General features: G+C 36.4%; 2 protein-coding genes across 2 annotated transcripts; one reads left to right on the top strand and one right to left on the bottom strand.

The window, feature by feature from the left end:
- Positions 1–5,688: 5,688 nt before the first annotated feature.
- On the bottom strand, positions 5,689–6,735 carry LOC142608927 (uncharacterized). Its single transcript, XM_075780583.1, has one exon. The coding sequence runs from the start codon at positions 6,733–6,735 to the stop codon at positions 5,689–5,691; it is 1,047 nt and encodes a 348-aa protein (XP_075636698.1).
- Positions 6,736–16,117: 9,382 nt separating this feature from the next.
- On the top strand, positions 16,118–19,201 carry LOC142608926 (uncharacterized). Its single transcript, XM_075780582.1, has 4 exons — positions 16,118–16,399; positions 16,454–16,639; positions 17,739–18,546; positions 18,636–19,201. The coding sequence occupies exons 1-4, from the start codon at positions 16,118–16,120 to the stop codon at positions 19,199–19,201; spliced, it is 1,842 nt and encodes a 613-aa protein (XP_075636697.1).
- The last annotated feature ends 479 nt before the right edge of the window (positions 19,202–19,680 follow it).

Raw genomic sequence — 19,680 nt, 5'->3', positions numbered from 1 at the left:
TTGAAAATTTGGCGATTCAATTGGACATTCCATGAACGCAGGTCACTATCCATTAGATCACATACTTTCTCCTTTTTTTTATAAAATTGAAATATAACTTCTTCTTTTTTGAGAAAGAAAATTGAAATATAACTATATATAACTATTAAGAAAAGTATACATAAGTACCTTTAATTTGTGGGCATCAACCAAAGGTGTAGCCAGAAATTTTTGTTTGGGGGCCAACTTGTGATATTAATTTATTAACCAACACAAACTTTCATATACATGCACAAACGCAAACATTTATACATGCATAACTTAGTATTATCCATATTGAATCCTTAAAATTTTCATTTTTAATATAAATTACTAAATTATCTACCAAAAGTGAGTCAATTTTTTTAATTAAACTAATAAAGTATTCAAAGATGAGTACATATTTTAATTGAACTAATAATTCAAAATTTTAATAGAGATGAATACATATTTTAAAATAAAAAATGAATGTGAGAACAAAAAAAACATTCTCTATAGCTACTCGACCAATTGGACAATTTTTTAAAAAGTATCATTGGACTAACTCAAATATTTGGGGGGCCAAGTCCCATTTTTGTAGGCTAATTATTAAAATGTTAAATCTTTATATAGAGTATTAAAATATTTTGGGTAAATTGCAAATTACACTCCTAAAATTTATGGGTGTTTGGATTTTACACTCTGAAGTTTCAAAATTTGGATTTTACCCCCAAAATTTGGGGGTATTTGAATTTTACACTGTTGGGAAATTTAGACCTCAGTTGATAAAATAATAAATTTTAAACTCAAGTTGTTAATTAGATTCATTATAAATAAACATTGTTAAAACAAACAAACATCAATATCATGTCAATATCATGCACAGGGGAAAAGTAAATAAGACAAAGATATGATGACCCAGAAAAACCAATGAAACAAATTAGTTTCACGGTAAAAAAACCTAGGGGAAAACCTTCCCGAAATGCAATTCACTATAGTAAAGAGAAGTTTCAGATCTAGTACAAAACCTTTGTCCCTAGATTTTTTTTTTTTTTTTGGTAAAGGGGATAAAAATAAAGAAAACTACACTAGCAAAAGGCCAGTAGGACAGCGCCTACTTATAAATAACCCAGACAGGTCATGGTTGAAAACAGGGAGTAACTCTGTCAGGGGCGACGCTACGTACAGCTCAGGGTGTTCCCAGGAACACCCTGACCTGAAAAAAACCTGAAAAAAAAATTATATAATAAATTAGGAACATCCTAATTAGGAACACCCTCAATCACAAAATTAGGAACACCCTCAAATTAAAAAAAAAATTTATTTGCTCAATTGCTCTACTTTCAAGCAAAAAAAAAAGCCCAAAAAAAAATTTGAACTAAAATCTGGAAAAAAAAAAAAAAATTGTAACAGAGCCAAGCCCACGGCAAGCCCATAGCAAGCCCAATAGATTACAGAGGTAACAACCTTACCCACGGATTCTCACCAAAAAAAAAAAAAAAAAAACCCCAATACAGGTAACAAAGCAAATCACTTCTAAATCTATCCATCAGGACCATCACTAAAGGTTTTATCAAAGAAAAAGAAATCACTAAACTTCTAAAGGCCTAACCTAAAGCAAACCTATTACCTAAAGACAGCAACACCGTTACGCCTCAGTCCCTCAGAGCAAGAGCAACACCGCCGGAGATCTGATCCAGTCCAGATCGTCGTCAGAGACCGATAGTCCAAATCGTCGTCGCTCGCCCTCATCTCCGTCGGAGATCGCTCGTCGGTCGTCGCGACGTCGCCACTGTCACCGAGTCTGCCTCAGCGGCCTCAGCCTTCAGGCCTCTCTACTCGGCTGCTTTGGTGCTCCCTCCCTCAAGGTATTTCATTTTTCTCTCTGACTCTCTCTCAGTCTCTCGCTCTCTCTCTATTAAATGAAATGAAAATTATAAAATGAATGAAACTCTCTCTCTCTTTATTCTTTAATAAGACTAACTCTCTCTATTAGTCTTTTGAAATTTGAACTGTGTCTCTCATTGGCCGAACCAAACTTCACCTTTATTAATTTTTTTGTTTGTTTTTGACTTTTGTCTTTTTGAATGTGTTGCTTTTCATGTGTAGTGTGTTTGTCAGTTTATCTTAATATCTTATCTGTTGGGTTGGTGTGTGTAGTGTGTTGGTGTTGATATTAATTATCTTTTAGACTAGTGTAATGTGTGATTGTGACTTGTGAAATTTTCTGATTGGCAGGGGGGCATCAGGCATCATTAGGCCTTCTTGTCTGTTGAATGGGGTGTGGTGGGGTGGGCACATGGGGCTGGATTGCACACTGCTTTAATTATTGTGCTACATATGGGATGTGTAAATAATGTGCACATCAGTGCCTCTTTTAGTGTAATGTGCACATCATTGGCTCTTTAGTGTAATGTGCACATCAGCATATGGGGCTAAACAATATAACAAATTAAAGCAGTATAATTCATGACAAACAAATTATTATTAGGCTAAACAAAAATAATCAAAGCAGTATAATAAACCAATACATTATAAAAGACAAACAAATTAAATTATGTTAGGCTAAACAACAATTAATAATTTTATAATTAATGAAACAACAATTGATAATGAGACTATTATGCAACGATTTCAAAATATGAAAACTCATAAAAGGTAATTGTAAATTTTATGTATTTGCGTGTTTTTTTATTGTTGTTGTTGTCAATATATAAAATTTTCTTTTTATTAGATTGTGTAATTTATGCTTGTTAAGGAACACCCTGAAAAAATTTCCTGGAGTCGCCACTGAACTCTACAGGAGGATACTAAAAAATGCAGAAAACTTCATCTTATTTCACACCCTTTCTTGCAAGAGAGTTAGTGCATCTATTGGCTTCTCGGTAACAATGGCTAAACCGAATCTGCAAAATCTGAATTGCCAGCTACTTATAGTCATCTAGGAAGGGAGAAATAATGGGATTTGTTTGAGTGGGATTTTGAAGAACATCTATTATGGCTTTTGCATCCAATTCTACTTCAACAGCTTGGAAATTTTTGTTCATACAAATGGTTAGGCCATCCTTTAACGCCCATAACTCTGCTTCAAAGCTCGAAGTAACACCAATCCTTCTTGAAAATCCTACCACCCAATTACCGGATTCATCTCTGATCACACCTCCTCCACCAGCTAAACTCAGGTTGCCTAGGGAGGACCCATCTGTGTTTAGCTTTCTCCAATCACTTCTTGGCCTCTCCCATCTAATATTCTTCATTACAAAGCTGCTGGCTTTCTTCCAATCCGCGGCACACCAGAAGAAGTCACTGGTTTGACTAATTATATGGTCTGCCGAATTTGGGTTGGGATTACTATTTTGGAAAATTACTTTGTTCCTTTCCTTCCATAACATCCAAATGGCAAAAAGGAAGACTATGTTCCAAGGAGGTTTGTTGGGGCAAAAACATTGATCATTCCTTGCATTCACGAACAACCAAGTATAAAGATCACATGTGAAAAAATTCCTATCTGCCTCAAAGATGCCAAGCTGCTTCCAAAGATCCTTGCTGCCTCCGCAATCTCGTAGTAAGTGAATAATAGTTTCCGGCTCGTCACGACACCGAGGACAAGAAGGGTCAAAACTGATTCCTTTTGATGCTAAACAATCTTTAACACCAATGCTATTTTGAAAGCATTTCCAAACAAAGAATTGAATTCTTGGAAGGATTCTTATTTTCCATATCCAATGTCCCCTGAACTCATGGTTAACATTCCCTGAAGTTGCCAATTTATACGCGTTTTTAGATCAAAATTCCCATGGGTATTTGCTGCCCATGACATTCTATCCTCACTCCTAGCAACAATGGCGTAGGGAGTAGCCTGAATTCCTAGCTTTATACTCTAAGGAAGATCAAAGGAAATTTTCGACCAATTCCACCCATTTGCCGATATCACTTCCTTCAATTTCATGTTATCTTCCTCCCTGTTCAAAGGGCCCTGCACTAAATCTCTGATAGGACCTTGAAGAGACCAATTATTGGTCTAGAACTTGAGATTACTGTCACTCCCAATGCCCCATTTTGTTTCGGCATTAAAAACCTCTTGCCTTTTTCTCATACCTTTCCACACTCAGGAACAAGGAAGTTTATCGTTGTTGGCCGAGTTTGTTCTCCAACGAGTGCAGTATTTGTTCCTAAGAACTCTGGCCCTTAAGGTTTCTTTTTCTAAATGGAACCTCCAATTAAGTTTTGCCAACAAAGAGGTGTTTCTTCCCTTTGCAAATTGCAATCCCAGAACACCCTCCTTCCTAGTCTTTGTCACCTTCTGCCAACTCACCCAATGCATCTTTTTAGAGGCCTCTGTTGAGCCCCACAAAAAATTCTTGCTGATCCCGTCTATGCCTTCCAACACTTTACTTGGGAGGTAAGCACACTGCATGGAATAATTGGGAATAGTAGATAAGGAAGATTGGATAAGAATTGTTCTGCTCGCCGTAGACAAAAGGTTTGCCTTCCACCCCGAAAGTTTTTGCTTCATTCTATCCAAGATAAAGTTAAAATCTTGATTCAACTGCCCCTGTTGAGTAATAAGAATACCCAAATATTTCCCAATAGAAGAAGTCGCTCTAAACCCAAGAAGACCGCACATCTCCTCCCTACTCTCCATATCAACATTTGGCAAAAAAAACACCCTAGACTTGGACTCACTAACAGTCTGCCCAGATTTTTCACAAAAGGTATCAAGCACCTCATGGATGGCAATGCAATTAGCTTGAATGGCTTTAGCAAAAAGCACCAAGTCATCTGTGAAGAAGAGATGAGAGAAGCTCGGACCACTCTTGGACGCTTTAACTAGATTCCACAATTTCTCGCTGCATTTCCCCTCAATAAGTTGACCCAGAAATTCCATACACAAAATGAATACGTAAGGGGACAAAAGGTCTCCTTGTTTGATACCTCTAGAAGGTTTAATAGGCTCCAACATACCCCCATTAAATAAAATAGAAGTTGAGACTGCGGAAATACAGCTCATGATGATCTCCGCCAGGTCCATAAGGAACTTGAAACCAAGAAGCCTCTCCCTAATGAATCCCTACTCTAGCTTGTCATAAGCTTTTTCAAGATCTATCTTTATAGCCATGAATCCCTCTTTACCTTTGGCTTTACTAATGGAGTGAACAAGCTCCTGGACTATAATCGCATTATCAATACCCTTTCTTCTTAGAACAAAAGCAGTTTGAAGGGGGGAGACGAGCTTATCCAAGAAAGGTCTAATCTGAGCCATTACCACATTTGTGATGACTTTATAAATAGTATTACACAGACTAATAGGAAGGTAGTTGCCCAAAGTTTCAAGGCCTTGGATCTTAGGAATAAGGGCAATAAGGGTTCTATTAAGATAATCTGGGATTTTTTTCCTAGAGAAAATGCCTTTAATTTCCTCAACCACCAACCAAAAGCACTGATAAAAACCTGCATGAAGCCCATCAGGACCAGGCGCTTTAAAAGGCTTCATCAACCAAAGGGCATATTTTATTTCCTCCTCCATGACCTCAACACAAAGGGATTCACAATCGTCCTCCTAGAGATAGGCCTACCCCTGAGTCAAAAGCGGGGGATTCCTCTCTGATAATGCTAGAGAAAAGCAGAAAAGGCCCTCAAAACCCCCTCTAATATGCTCCATAACATCTCTCTCATCATACAGCCACTCCCCTACACTGTTCTAGACTTGAGAGCCCAAATGTCCCTTTCCTGGTCTAAAATAATTTCCAGCTCTCCTTTAAATTGCTTTTCTAACTCCAACAAATTAGAAGAAGGTCTTGAAGTAATAGCCTTTTGAATGCCATTGAGCCGAGCCATAATCCTCCTCTCCTTACTGAAAACATTACCAAAATGATCCTTATTCCATCGCTTCACTTCAGTAACAAAATTATTTATGGCCCCCTGAAGGGAATGAGCCTGATTCCAAGCAGAAGAGACCACTACAGGAAAAGACAGATCAGACAACCAGCAACTTTGGAACCTGAAAGGTCTAGGAAGTTGAAGCTGGTAATGCAGTGCGGTTTCTAGAAGCACAGGGCTGTGATCAGAGTGGCAGCGGGTGAGATGGGTAACTTTTTCCTTTGGAGAGTTTGAATACCAATCAGGGTTTACAAAAAATCTGTCAATTCTCTCTTGAATTAGCGCAAAAATTTCTCTTCCATTAGACCAGGTGAACCTCGGCCCTGAGAACCCCAAATCAACCATGTTGCATTTATCAATACAATCTTTGAATTGCAAAGATCTATTCATACTAACAGCTCTACCACCAAACTTATCATCCTCCACCAAAGGTTCATTAAAATCCTCCGCAATAACCCATGCCATACTATGAAGCTCAGCTAAAGCAGAAAGATCACTCCATAGGATGGACCTTTCCTCAAACCTAGGACTAGCATACACCGCAGAGAAAATCCAAGAAAAGTCAGAGGCACATACCTTAACTGTGACATGAATTTCCTGCTCAGTCTTCAAAATCAATGACACCTCCACTCTATCTGAATTCCACAGCAACCATAAACCCCCAGCATAGCCAATAGTATCAGAATGAATTGCCCTATCAAATGGCAATCTATCGATAATTGCTTTCGCTCGATCACCAACTATTTTTGTTTCCATTACCACCAGAATTGCAGGGTTGTGGTAATGAGCAAGATCAGTAACATATTTCTGGAAATTTGGTTTCAGAGAACCCCTACTATTCCATATGATAATATTCATGGAAACAATATGAATTAGAACAATCACATATCAACAAGCAGGGTATATTCACCTCAACCATCAAACTCCATCCTGTCTTCCTCTATCACTTTCTTACCTTGTCCCTCCTTGGCATTAGAAATAGCTGGTAGAGCAGAAGTCCCATCACAATGGTCTCTAACCTAGACTGAAGCACCTAGAGAACATTAGGCTAAACTTCTATCACCCTTCTCACCCATTACTTCATCCATGGGTTATGTTGCATCAAATTGGGGTCGGTGGGATTAAGTACAGTACTTCCCAAATTGCTCATCTCACCTACACCATCTTCAATTAGTAAATTCGAGCTTGCCCCCAAGGAGTTGGACTCATTTTTCTCGTAGGATTGGTGAGCATCAGCGGACCCAACCTCGCGTTCTCTTCTTATCACTATGGGACGGCGCTCTAGGCTTCGTTAAGCACTGAACTGGACTACCTTCATAGTCGCTACTGTGTCATCCTTACCACTACCCTCACCACTTGTAAAACTTCCATGACAAGACCCCCTAGAGTGATTACCCATCTCAGCACCCATGGCAGACAATGAAGCACTGTGGGTAACTGGAGTAAAAGAAGCAGATGTATGCTGATTAGACTCTACAGCAAACTTACAGATATTGGAGGCTACCCTACTTTTGGAGAGGACCTTCTTACCCTTAAGAGTTTGTTTTGGACTTAATGATTTTGGGCTGAAGCTAGAAACATTAAAGCCTACGGGGTTAAGGCCCATGAAAGTTGGGCTCACTTCTTGTTGGTCTGGATTTAGGATATTTGGATTTCTCTTATTAAGCTTGACCCATTGAGGCCTATTACTAGTCTGGGCCATACCATTCTTCCTAATGCTATCATGTTCACGCTCCTTACTGGTGTCATTTTTATGAAAGGTGGCGCCAGTGGGTCTTTGTCCTTCCTCAAGATAACGGCTAGTACGAGGACTGCTGCTATACCTGCTGGATTTGTACCCATTTCTTTTGTGTGTCACAACTAGCCAAGGTCCGTAGGTGTTGTCCTCATTTGTACTAGCACCTAATTGCTGATCCTCAACTGACTAAGCATCATGCCTTTCGTGTGGGCTTCCCTGAACCTTATCCACCCCCTCATCTTCCTCCTTAGTCGGTGGTTAAACTGGTTTAACGTGCGAGGGCAGGCTTCCTTCTGGTGTCCAATCCAACCACAGGAAAAACACAATTTATGGATTCCTTCGTAGATAACGGGCTGTTCGAAATTCTCGATAAGTAGAGCAGTGATCAGCGGCTTCTCCACATCTATCTGCACACATATTCAGGCGTAACGACCCCTTGCTTCCAAGCCAGTATGAGTGTCAATCCTTAGGGCCTTCCCAATGGTGCTGCCAATCTCCTTCAATGCTTCCACTTGGTAGTATTCAATAGGAAGTTCACTGAGTCTTACCCAAACTACAATAGACGATACATTGGCAGAGCATGGTCTGAAATTTGGAACCCAAGGCCTTATAGAGAGGAAGTGCTCTCCAATGAACTAGGGACCTTTATATAGCACTAAATCATAGTCCTCCATCGCCAAAAATTTGACTAGAAAAAAATCCTTACTCAGATCCACGTAGTCAAGTCTTCCCTTTGGTTTCCATAAGGCTGAGATTTTTTGTTGTAAGAAATTAAATCCCACCGTTCTCCATAAACCTTAACAATCAACGCTCTTGCCCATAAGGCCCTGATTTTTTGCTTCAACTCATCAAATAATCTCATTGCAACAAGTCCCTTCCTAAGGCCAAAGGTGTCAAGTTCAACCTCAAGGGACGCTTCCATCTGGTCCATAAGATCAAAAGCTCATCAATATGCCCCTGGGAACTCACCCACAAGTTTATCTTTAAAATATAACCGGTGCTTTGCATGGCCTTACCCCACGAAAACTCCTTCTCTATGTTAGCATTGTCTTCCATAAAATTTGCATGATGAATGTCTTTAGCTTTTTTGTTACTCTTGGTCAGTTCAGCTTCTTCCTCTGAAGAGAGACCCCGAGAAGTTCCCCTAGAGCTCCGCAATTGAATATTTTGTCCTGTGACTCTAAAAACCCCGTAGATGAACTTATAGCAGAAACCTTCTACTGTTGCAGAAACCTTCTACTGCTTCAGAACCTCTAAAATCTTCAATATATGAACGCCACCCTTTTGCATGAATCCCAGTATGTGACTAACTCCAGCAACTTGAAGAAGATGTTGTTGGCTGCAAAGTTCCTCACTTCATCGACAATGAAAATCAAGAAGCACTTGGTTACAAAACCTTAAGGCGCAAAGACGCATTAACTTCTTACAGAGAGAATAAGGTACTAGGTCACTTTCTGCATGTGTTCTCCTTGTATAACGACCTTCAAAATAAGCCTTATATATATATATATATATATATATATATATATATATATATATATATATATATATATATATATATATATAGGGTTGTTAAAAAAGAAACCCTACACATATATGTCAGCATGAGCCGAAAATCATATTTGGAAATCCTGATTTCGTAGATCTATATATATATATATATATATATATATATATATATATATCTAGGGTTGTTAAAAAAGAAACCCTACACATACATGTCAGCATGAGCCGAAAATCATATTTGGAAATCCTGATTTCGTAGATCTTGACAGATTCAATTTTTGTTGAGCTTCTGTCGAGTTTCGTTCTTTAAGTCTTGATAGATACTGTTTTTGTCGAGGTATCTGTCAAGCTTTAATGAACAACTTTTCTTCACTTGTTTCTTGGTCCAATCTTCATGGCTTTAATACTTGGCTTAAACAACATGTTTCTTGAAGTACTAAACCCATCCTAGATCTACCCAATTACAAGTAAAGTGCATTTTGTCAAAGGATTAGCCAATTACATAAAATATGTCCCTAACATACACCTTGACATTTTAGAACTTAGATTTTACCCCCTAAAGTTTGGAAGTATTTCGATTTTACACTCACAAATTTCAAAACTTCAAGGTGTAAAATTCAAACAACCCCAAATTTTAGGGAGTAAAATCTAAACACCCTTAAAATATAAGGGGTAAAATACAAATTTTGAAACGTCAGAGTGTAAAATCTAAATACCCCCATACTTTAGGGGGTAAAATCCAAATTTTGAAATTTTAAAGTGTAAAATCCAAACACCCCCAAACATTAAATATTAGGAGTATAGTTTGCAATTTACCCAAATTTTAGAAGTATATTATTTATTTCTAAAAAATGTGTATGCGATTGATAATTAAAAATTTAACATACAATAACTTGTATCATAATAAGTAATAATTTTAATTGATCACCAAATTTTAATTTTGTTTATTGTCTTAATAGCACTTATCAAGCCGGCAATAATAATTTGGTAATCTGAGCACAATTTCACGTGCACTAATTCACACCTATATAGACAAACATTTTCTATACATTAGGAATGTTACTTTTTTAGAATAAGATATTCTCTTATTGATTTCTAATTTATGCTTTCATGGTATTAGCTTGATAAAAAACAAAAGCCTTTAAGAAAACTAAAGGGTAAGAGGACTAGAGACCCTTTAATGGTTTATTCACTTTATTGACCGTTGGTGTCATATATAGAGATGTCAATTCTGTCTTTCCCCATCTCGCTTTGCTCCTCACAAGTTCTCCCCACTTCGCATAAGTGAAAGGGTGGGGATGGGGTGAGTTTTTTGCCCTGCACCTTATGGTAGGGCAAGGATGGATTTAAGCTTTTTAGCCCCTCCCCGACCCACCCTGCAACATGGTGAAAGAAATTGGAAATTATTTTTGAAAAACTAGTCAATATAAATTTTGTTATGTATTAGGAGTTTGGATTATGTTGTTATGTATTAGACTATTAGTATTAAAAAATTGGTTTGTATTACTACTAAATATTTAAATGCATTGATATTAATGCTTTTTGTTTTGTTGTGATATTGTCTTATTAAACAGTTTGGATTTTTTTTTTTTTGAGATATGGATAAGATTATTTTGTCCTTGCTAAAAATTGTTTTTATTTGATGTTGTATGTTTTTAGACTCCTTAAAAACAACCAGTTTAACCTAGTTATTTAGCCAAGTGATTAACTTAGATAAATTATGCAGATCTAGGTTAACTCATATAAATCATATCATACAAAACAGTGGAAATATAAAGAACACAATGATATGATGACCCAGGAAAACCAAACCGGTAAAAAACTTGGGGAGGATTTAACCTAGCTATCCTCAAGATAAAATTGAATCTACTATGAAAGAATTGAAGTTTACACAATAGCGATTTAGACCACTAACATCCTAGTGCTATCTCGAGTAGGAAACTTACTACCATGACCACGTGACAGCTCCGAGTCCACAGACTACTTCTTTCTTGAATTCCCAGCAAGCACAAGTACTCCTGCTTGTATATCTTTAAGCTCTTGAATCTACAACTAAATTGATCACCAAGCTCTTGACATCAATCTAGATCTTGATAATCTTAAGTGTATGTGAAGGCAAACACCTCTAAATCTCACAAGAGATTCACACACACAGCATAAAGAGCATCCATAAAACGTGGCTAGGGTTTTCCCTTTTATACCTAGGGCAAAACATAAAATCTTACACGTAAAACGGGCTTGAGCTGAGTTGGAAAATTATGCAGAAAAAACAATCTGCACGACTTTCGATCGGTCGAGTCTAATTCTCGATCGATCGAGCCAGACAAATTTACATAGTAAATCCTACAGCAACTCGATTCCAACTTTACATAAAAGACACATACTTTGAGCACGTCTAAACAAGACTAAGATGTTTTGATCATGGTTTGCCAACATTACAAATTAGAGTTCTAATACATTTAAACCTAAATGTCTTTAAAACCCAACAGATGTGATCGATTAATTTGTAATTTTAAGTATACTTATATTAATGAAATGAGTTTTATAAAAAAAAAAAAAAAAAAAGGTAAAAGTGTGGTGCAGGGCAGGGATGGGTAAGGAAGTTTTCCCTGTCACAGGGGGTAGGACGAGGACTGGGCAAAGACAAAACCACGTGGGGTCCTTTAGTCCCACCTTACCCTATTGCCATCTCTTACTCGTATAGTCACATGAAGTGCTGTATTTTTAGCATGGGTCCATTTCATGACATTTGTTTGTAATAAATTTGAAGTTTATATTGGTATAATTTATTCATTGTAAAATGTGTTGAACTGGGTCAAAAGCTATTGAAAAATGACAAAGTTTTGAATATTTAAGGCCTTGTTTGAGAGGAGGGAATGTAATGGAATGGAAATGAATGAAAGAATAATTTTAGAATATTCTTTCCTTCCATTGTTTGGGAGTTTAAGTGGGAGAGAATGGAATGTGTAGTAGGGAACAATCATTCCTCTCTATTCCCTTAAAACCTCAAATTTTCATTCCCCAAATCTCCAATTAAAAGGAATGAGAGGAAATGAAATTAGATTTAATAATTTTTTACTAAAACTCCCAAAATACCCCTATATATTCAACCCTTTATTTTGAAATAGGGGTCTAATAGTAATATTGTTATAAAATGATTCTATTCCAATGATTCCATTCCATTCACTACATGTTGCTCCCAAATAAGATTACTTACATTCCATTCATTTTCATTCATTTCCATTCCTTTATTTTAAAACATCCAATCAAGGTTACCCAATTTCATTCCATTCCATTCCATTCCTTTCTCTTACTTAAATACATTCTATTCCATTCCCTTATGAACTCCCAAACGAAGCCTAAGTGGAACTTGTTTGATTGGAAAGTAGATATTTGAGACTTTAATAAGGACACAAATATAACCTTAATTGAATTTGAAATAAATGAGATATGACCATTTGAAGACGACATAATTATGTTATTTTGGAAATCTTGCTCAAGCAATAATCACTTCACTCAAGCGAAATTATAGCGAGAATATATCTTATTTTTATTAGAAAAAGGGTTTGGGTTTAGTTTTAATCCTACTTTGTGCACCTATATAAAACACCTTATGCACAACTTTTTGTTTAAGGGAAGGAGATTATACCAGAGCTAAACAAATCTTTTTTTTTTTTCTCTCTGATGGAACCTAAGCAGAGAAAAGAAGGCCACAATATATATTGTTCAGAAAGAAAACCTTGTGCTTCATGGAAAACTTCTTGTTCTTTGTCCACTAATCTTGTGTCCTAAAGATAGCATTTGAGATTTTCAAACTAGGAGTTTTATCTAGTCAGTTCAAACTTCAATATAAATTAAATTTTCAAAGAGGTGCTTTAGAGTGTGCCATAGGTTTTTATTCGTTGAAGCGAACGCATCATTCATGAAAAAATCCATATATGAAGAAGTTCAAAATTCTAAAGCTATTAAGAGTTGCATTAGTGAGCTAACTACTGAGATTGTAGAGTCTCACTTGCTCACTCCCAAGTGCAGGAGATCGTAACAATATAATTCTCGAAGTACCGAGGTCGAACCACAAGGAGCGGGATAAATTCAAAAACAATATAATTAAACAATAATTTGGATGAAGAAGAAAAATACTTTTGCTTGGTGATTGTTAACAAGAATAATAATAAAAACTTATTTAAATCAATAATGTAAATACCAAGGCATTGGGATGTTTCCCTATATCGATATGAAATTCTTAATGATCTAAGAAAATATGTATTTCATAATTAATTATTCTTATACAATTAAAAACTTATGATTCGGTTGAACTGAGACAATTTAAAAACGCATGATAACCTAGATTAATAATGCGGTTAGAAGAGTTTTCAGAAAAACCCATTCAATTTAAAACGTGATTTCTATTTGAAACTATTAGAAATTCATCTAAACAATAAGAAAAATATAATTGAGCTTATTGAAAGCATGGAAGAATTAATACATCAAAAGAAATCTAATTGAACAATCAAATAAGTTATTGTCTAAAATCTTAGAAAAAATCACATTGAATATTCATACCGTATAAAAGAAACATAACCCTAGCCCTAGCAAAGAGTTCAGGCTACCATTAGAGAAAGGAAAATACAAGATTTTCTCTGCCAAATTTTTTCTCCACAGCCTCCATTCAAAAGCCTAACATCAAAGTCTAAAGAAAATAAATCTTTTACTATTTTATTTTTTGTCCAGATTTATAGCAGTAACTTGTGAGTTAATTTTGGCCTTCAAAACTTGTGAATTTAGAAAAACTCAAAACTGAAAAGTTGTAGATATTTAAGTCATGGTTCCAGCCCATCTAGCCCTGTGTCAATTGGATTTTTGAGGAGAGAGATACAACCAAAATATTGATCAGTGCTCAAATCTGATTTTTCCTTTTCAGATTCTACCTCTTTGTTTTCTTTCCTTATTTGAAGCTTCTAAACATGGTACGTGACCCAGGCACTCCAGCTACACCTCCTTAGACATTTAAGCATGATCCTTTATCTCCACTTTAATTCTAGTTTGGCCTCCATTTTCTCACAAACTCCTATAAACTCATATTTTTCAGATGATTTCCTAACAATAGAAAATTATACGCAATGAATGACATCTTATTCAAGAAATTATGTAAAGATAAATAATAGGAACTAATGCAAATCATGACTTAATTATACAAATTAAGTATGGTAATAAGGAGATAACGCTCACATAAATATATAACAAGTATACATTTTAATGTGTTATCAAGTCTAGAACACAGATTTTTTTTCCCTCATTCTAGATTGTAAAACTTCTTATTTTATAGTGGATTGCCTTAAATGGGAAAAGTTATCCTTGTAGTGATTTTTCCTTCGAAGATTTGTCCATTGGTTTTCTACTTTGTCAATGTATCATGTACCTCATTCATTTATCACTTTTACATTTTTGCTTTATGATTTGGTGACTTGTTATTAATTTTGTGGTTATTAATATTGATATTGTGCATCACAATTGAGATTATTGGTAAGCAATTAATAATTCTGTTACACAGGGGTCAATCTAAACCGGATTTCACATGAAGGATCAAGATGTCAAGTATAAAAATTATTGCATTTGAGAAGTACAATGCATATAACTATAGACACTCTATTTTGTATTTCATACGACTTAGGCTCCCACTCTATATTGATAACTGTTAAAGTTGTAGATGGCAATACAGAGTTGAGGTGCATGAGACAGGCAACAGGCAGTGCAGCACCTAGTGACGAGAGGTGCACTAGCCAAGCTACGAAGGTAGCATCAGAGCCTACCTGGGTTAGCACAGAGATTCTAGAAGTAATTGAGGAGATACCTTATCGTCAGCTATTCATCCAGAGCTTTGAGGAGTTAGTTCCATGAATTTAGGGAGTAACAGAGTTTGTTATACTTGGATGACACGTGTACAGGTCTAAAAGATTCTAGTAACAATTTTGGCGCCATATTAGGATGCTAGTTAATATACTTGGTTAGGACTGTGTATAAATAGAATAGGCTATGTATTTTTCAATTCAATTGATTGTAATTCTCTTTTCTCAATCAATAAAACTCTCTCAGTTTTACTTAGATTCTTCTAAGAATTTTACATGGTATTAGAGCAGCTAGCACAGTTTTTACTGATTTCCTAGCTTTATTTCTTTGATTCTGGAAGTTTTTTTTCTCTCCAAACAGAAATTTTCTCATCTTCTCTCTTTAATTCAGAGAATATTGATCTTTTCGTGCAACTTCTTCTTAGAAAGTTTCTTGTTTTTCTTTCAATTCTATCATTCTTCCAATTTAGGTACCATTGAAGCTTGTGAAGAACATCAATGGCCTCTGCTAAAGGAAGTGCTCATTCCAACCCCACACATACTCAATCCACACAACCAGGCTCAAATTCTAATACTAAGTCTAATTCTCCCAATCCATTCTTGCTTAGTGCAAATGAGAATCCAGGTAATATCTTGGTTACTCAGCCATTGCCTGGGATGAATAACTATCAATCTTGGTCTAAGGCTATGGTTCTAGCACTCATTGCCAAGAAGAAGATAGGTTTTGTGAATGGAAAAATTACAATACCTAATGTTGATTCTCATTTGTATGAAGATTGGGAAAGTTGAATACAATGGTTCTTTCTTGGCTGATCAATTCCATGCATGTTGATGTTTCTACCAGCATCATGTATTGTGAAACTGCAAGAGAGATGTGGATTAAGTTGCAAATTCTCTTTCTCAGGGCAATGGTCCAAAGATCTACAATCTACAAAGAGAAATTTCACATATTTCTTATAATCAAATGTCAGTAAGTGAGTATTACTCAAAGTTCAAGAAGCTTTGGGATCAATTGCTTCATTATGAACCATTACCAGCATGTACTTATGGAGCAATGAAGACTCTGAGTGTTGCAAATGAGAAGGCCTATGTTATGAGGTTCTTGATGGGGCTAAATGAGAATTTTGAGACTGTGAGGAGTTAGATACTCATGTCTGAGCCATTTCCCTCAATAAGCAATGTGTATGCTTTGGTTCTTCAAGAAGGGTTTATGAACATTGGACATGGTTCTACCTTCACACTAAGGCTTGATTTAGTTTCAATGTATGCTAACACCAAAGGTAATTCTAGTAATAAGGGTGGTAACAAGAAGGACAGACCTTTGTGCACTCACTGCAACATGCTTGGGCACACTATGGACAAGTGCTACAAACTCCATGGGTATCCACCTAGATACAAGCACAAAGGCAAGTCCAATGTCAATGCTAATCAGGTTTCATATCCATAAGGCAATGCTGTTGAGACTCCTTCAAATACACCTGTTTAGTGTCCTATTTCCAAGGCACAGTGTGAACAGCTACTTGCTCTTTTCAACACTAGAGTTGATTTTGGTGACAATCATCGTGCTGCATCTGTAAGTACAAGTGGTGGTGTCTCTAGCCTATTTTCTGGAGCTTTTGGTGTGTCTGCTATAGCTGGTGTGGCTTCCAAATCATCTTTACCATTAGCTAATGTTAATTCCAATTTTATTGACACTATGTCAAGTATCATTCCAAACTTGTCCTTCACACCTACCTTAAAACACTTTATTTTCTCTGCTAAAATAGTTAATAGAGAGTGTACACACAATTTTCGTAAAAGATAAATCACACGATCACGAAATGGTGTAACAAATTATCAATTTATATTGATTTGTATATGTGTGAAGACAATTCTCTGTATGACTCTTTATAAATGAAAGAATACAATAAACTCCTCTGATTCGATCTCCAAGAAATTTTACGATCCGAAGGGCTGTGAAGCTTGATCTTGAATCATGCCTTAATGCCTCTAAGTTGAATGAGTAGTTGAACGTACTTGATTTGATGCGAAGGCCATTGGCTTGATCTCGATTTAAATTGAAGAAAAATCCCTACTTTGATTTGAAAAAGTAGGAATGAGCTTGATTTTTGAGGGAGCAAGGGTGTTCTTTTGGACTTAAAGATGACTCTCTATTTTGGCAGAGTGTCAGTAGGGTTTTTATCTCTAAATTTCTCCCTCTTTTCTTATATGAGAAACCTCTATTTATAGGCAACTCAATAGCATATGATTTGGAATTTTCTCTCAGCATTTATTGAAAGTTAATTATGAATTTAATTTGGTTTTCCATTTAATAAGAACCTTCCATATGAGTCTTTTCTTCTGACATTGCCATATGGCTTTCTTCATTTGATGTTGCCACATGGCTTGATTTCATTTGCTGATTGTTCACATCATCGATTGGAAATTAATTTGATAAAAAAAATACTCAATCATGATCAATTTTACGGTTGTGGATACATCATAAAAATTTTGATGTCTACAGAGAGGTTTTTTATGCAACTGATTGGGCCATAGACATAGGGGCTACTGATCATATGGTACATTCTACTACCTTGAATATTCATGTCAATCTGCCTAATGGTGAAATTGCTTTAGTCACACACATAGGAACTGTTAAAATTTTAGAAAAGCTTACCCTTTATAATGTCCTATGTGTTCCATCTTTCAGCTTCAATCTCATTTCAGTCAGTCAGTTAGCTAAATCCACCTTATGTTGTCTTATCTTCTTCAGAAACCTATGCTTTATATAGGGCCTTGCTCACTGGAGCACACTTGGCCTGGGTAGGGAATGCAATGGTCTTTATTTGCTGGATGAGAGCAAATCAACTTCACCTTCCATCTCTGCAAGACTTTATGTACATAAAATTCCATCTCATGTGTGGCACTCCAGATTGGGACACTTGTCTAATGCCAAATTGGCTTTAATGAAGAATAATGGTGTACCCCTTTTTACTTCTGTTGAGACTTTTACTTTTGAGATCTGTCCACTTGCTAAGCAAAAAAGATTGTCTTTTAATAAAAGTTCTCACATTTCTAATAATTGTTTTGACTTGACACATTGTGACTTGTGGGGACTTTTTTCAATGTCCACTATTGATAATTGCAAGTATTTCTTAACTATTGTGGATGATTGCTCAAGGTGTACTTGGGTTTATTTGCTGAAACATAAGTCACAAACACAACTAACTTTGGAACAATTTTGCACTATGGTGGAAACACAATTTTCTAAAAAGATTAGAGCTATATGGTCTGATAATGGCACTGGATTTATCATGAAAGATTTCTTTGCTAAGAAATGGATTTTGCATCAATTAAGTTGTGTTGAAACACCACAACAAAATGCTGTTGTTGAAAGGAAACATCAACACATCTTAAATGTGGCAAGAGCTCTCATGTTTCAATCTAATTTGCCATTACACCTATGGGGTCATTCTATTCTTGCTGCTGTTTATTTGATAAACAGGATACCAACATCAGCTTTATCACATCAGACTCCTTTCAAAATTCTCTTTGGTCATGTATCAAGTTATTCACATTTGAAAGTGTTTGGATGCCTATGTATTGCTACCACACTTTCCAATAACAGAACCAAATTTGCTCCTAGAGCTAAGAAATGTTTTTCTTGGGGTATCCTTTTGGGGTGAAAGGTTACAAGGTTCTTGACCTGTCTAGTCACAATGTTTTTATTTCTAGAGATGTTATTTTCGATGAGGATTCCTTTCCTTTTGCCACTTTTTTCTCTAATGTTGCAGATCCTTTTGCTTCTTCTTCTGAAGTTGATGTTGCTCCTTTTTCCTCAGTTGGTAATGATGCTTTTGTCACTCCTATTAGCATAATTGAGGTTGCTAATTCACCTACTGTTTCTATTCATTCCTCACCTACTCCATCTTCTTTTGTTCCTTTTAATTCTAATGTTGCCATATCTCTGCCATTATTGCCTAATGGTTCTTTTCCCAGTGATCAACAGCTTCTTACCACTGATGTTTCAGTAAGTTCTTCCCAATCACCTACACCAGTTCCTTCAGCACCATCAGTACCTCTCAGAAAATCAACTAGGGACACTAGGCCACCCGCTTACTTAAAAGATTATGCATGTATTTTTGTTACTCCTAGTGCTCCTTATGATCTTGCTCAATCTCTCACTTATTCCCATTTGGAGCCTTGTTATCAGTCCTACCTTTTGACAGTCAATTCTTGCCCTCAAGAACCCTAGCATTTTTACCAAGTTGTTCAAGATCCTCTTTGGAGATCTGCCATGGACAAGGAAATCCAAGCCCTTGAGAGTAATCACACTTGGGAACTCACTACTTTATCTCTTGGTAAATCACCTATTAGGTGCAAGTGGGTGTACAAAGTGAAGCTGAATCCTAATGGGAGTATTGAGAGGTATAAGGCAAGGTTGGTGGCTAAGGGCTATACACAAAGAGAGGGACTTGATTTTCTAGAAACTTTCTCTCTAGTGGCTAAAATTGTTTTAGTAAGGGTGCTAATTGCTCTTGTTGCTGCTCGAGCTTGGCCTTTACCCCAATTAGACATTAATAATGTCTGTCTTCATGGGGACTTGGATGAAGAGGTTTACATGACTCTGCCTCCTAGTCTTCACAATAAAGGGGAGTGTGTTTTTGCTTCTTCTCCAACTGCTTCATCAATTGCTCCTAGGGTCTGCAAGTTGGTCAAATCCTTTATGGCTTA

The sequence above is a fragment of the Castanea sativa genome, chromosome 9, assembly GCF_040712315.1.
Source record: "Castanea sativa cultivar Marrone di Chiusa Pesio chromosome 9, ASM4071231v1".
NCBI lineage: Eukaryota > Viridiplantae > Streptophyta > Magnoliopsida > Fagales > Fagaceae > Castanea > Castanea sativa.
This window is presented reverse-complemented; position numbering and strand designations above follow the sequence as displayed.